At 38.3% G+C, this 2472-nt stretch overlaps 1 protein-coding gene across 1 annotated transcript in view; it reads left to right on the forward strand.

The window, feature by feature from the left end:
- Positions 1-837, forward strand: part of LOC144705596 (NAC domain-containing protein 35-like) — a 1464-nt gene extending 627 nt beyond the window's left edge. The window contains exons 2-3 of the mRNA XM_078578362.1: positions 1-82; positions 197-837. The exon at positions 1-82 is cut by the window's left edge and continues 187 nt beyond it. Coding sequence (XP_078434488.1) covers positions 1-82; positions 197-625 — 511 coding nt within the window. The 3' untranslated portion in view covers positions 626-837. The remainder of the gene's footprint in view (positions 83-196) is intronic.
- Positions 838-2472: the final 1635 nt, after the last annotated feature.

Consider the following 2472-nt stretch of genomic DNA (forward strand, 5'->3'; position numbering starts at 1 on the left):
CAAGGCTCCAAAAGGAGTGCGCACCAATTGGATCATGAACGAGTACCGTCTACCCCGAGAAGAGACCAGGCTTACACAGAAGGTAAAAACCCACCTTTAACTCTATCTCTTCCTCTTAATTCTACCTCTGAATTCTGCTTAGGCTGTGAGAATTAGACGAGAAAGAGATGACTAGAATTTGGGTTTGTTTTAACAGGCTGAAATCTCTCTTTGCCGAGTATACAAGAGATCCGGAGTCGAAGAAAGCGGTCGGGTTCTCGCTAACAGACCTTCTTCGTCGAGAGCCGCCGGACCAGATAAGAAGCAGCTGAGCCGCCCTCAGCCCACGACGGAATTCAATAACATCGACTTCTCTACACACGACGTTTCTGATTTAAGATTAACAAAGGAGGAGATGTTTGCTCTGCGATCAAAGGAAATAGGCTCGCTGTTGCCAGCTTCTTTGACAAACGACGCTCCCCAAATTGAAGAGATGCACAGAACAGCTAGTCACGATCAGAGCTCCGGTACACTTTCTAACCAACATTTTCTTCTATTACAGCAGTCTCATTTGCATCTTGCGCAACCGCATGTTCAAATGAATGCATTTCCTGACAAAATTTGGGAGTGGAATCATCTCCCTTAGATCAAGGAGGGCCGTCCATCTTCCACTGACGAATGTTCAGGTTGTGAATACACCGAAAAAAGATATGCGTTCCGTTCCGAAGAACTTTTATCTGATCCGCTGTTTTCTTGTCACCAATTTGCGAATTGACTACTTATTGTCACTGAGATCAAACAGCCAGTGGTTGTCTTACGAAATAAGAAATAGTACCCAATTTTTCCTTTTCAAACAAAGTTGAAATATAAGATTCTACAAGCAGAGACGATTTAAACTTACCTAGAAAGAGAGATGGAGAGGGAAAGAGAGACAGAGAGAGAGATAGAAAGAGAGGGGAGAGGGAGAGGGGGAGAGAGAAAGAGTGAGGGTCAGAGAGAGAGAAAGACAGATAGAGAGGGTGAGAAATAGAGAGACAGGGAGAGGGAGAGAGAGAGAGAGAGAGAGAGAGGCAGAGTGAGAGAGAAGAGAGAGAGGGAGAGAGAAGACAGAGTGAGTGAGAGAAAGGGAGAGAGAGAGAGAAAGAGGGAGAGAGAGACAGAGAGAGAGAAATAAAGAGAGAGAAAGAGGGAGAGGGAGAGAGAGAGAGAGAGAGAGAGAGAGAGAGAGAGAGAGAGAGAGAGAGAGAGAGAGAGAGAGAGAGAGAGAGAGAGAGAGAGAGAGAGAGAGAGAGAGAGAGAGAGAGAGAGAGAGAGAGAGAGAGAGAGAGAGAGAGAGAGAGAGAGAGAGAGAGATGCGTGACATAGGGCGTCATGTCAATTTGGTATGTGACATTTGTAATTAGACTTGGCTCCCCGATGTCCGGCATTACAAAGATTTCAATACGGAGCGTTATGAAATGAGACAATGGTACTGCGGAGTGTTATACTGATTTGTCATAGATTTGTTTCTTTCCTCAAATAAATAATTCTAATACTATAATTGACAATGTTTTCTGACAGTCACTTATTAAGACCAACAAATTCCATCTGCCTATACAAGCTTTGATGAATATGTAGACCACCTATATTATTTTCTTTATAATATTCCTCGTTAGCTTCTGTTGGCATAGTTCTGACTTCCTCTCATATTGCAGTGTGAAAAATATCTCATAAAACAAAGGATACTAAAAATCACTGATAATTTTGCATCTACAAGAATGCTGTTACGGTTTTGAGTTGACTCTAATTTTTTATATGAATTTTAAAATAACTTATAAAAAGTTAAGTGTTAAAGAAACCTAATAACTTTCACTAAGAAACTCTTTTTGGAGTGAAAAGCTAAGTCGTAACTAAAGATATTAACCTTTTCTTAACACTAAACCATATAATTGGAGATTAATTACATCCTAATTATATAACTGCTAATAAAATAAAAATCTTTATGGCGACTGGATATAGGATATGAGGAATGCCATGGTATTTATCTATAATAGAATAATTCATTATTATTTCTTCGGACATCTCATTTACCATAGACTGAATTACACAAACCCTAAACCGTAAAAGTTAAGGATATTCCAACAAAAAGAGTTTCTTAGTGAAAGTTATTAGGTTTCTTTAACACTTAACTTTTTAAAAGTTATTTTAAAATTCATATAAAAATTTACAGTCAACTAAGAAACTCATAAAATATAACTGCTAATAAAATATAAATCTTTATGGCGACTGGATATAGGATATGAGGAATGCCATGGTATTTATCTATAATAGGCTAATTCATTATTATTTCTTCGGACATCTCATTTACCATAGACTGAATTACACAGACCCTAAACCGTAAAAGTAAAGGATATTCTAACAAATAAAATTGAAAATAAGCCTGCAAGCTAACCAAGATAAAATGCTTTCGTTTCTTACGGATAAAACCTTTCGCAGATTTTGCTTCAAACTAAT

Source organism: Wolffia australiana, chromosome 7, assembly GCF_029677425.1.
Source record: "Wolffia australiana isolate 7733 chromosome 7, ASM2967742v1".
In the NCBI taxonomy this organism is placed as follows: Eukaryota; Viridiplantae; Streptophyta; class Magnoliopsida; order Alismatales; family Araceae; genus Wolffia; species Wolffia australiana.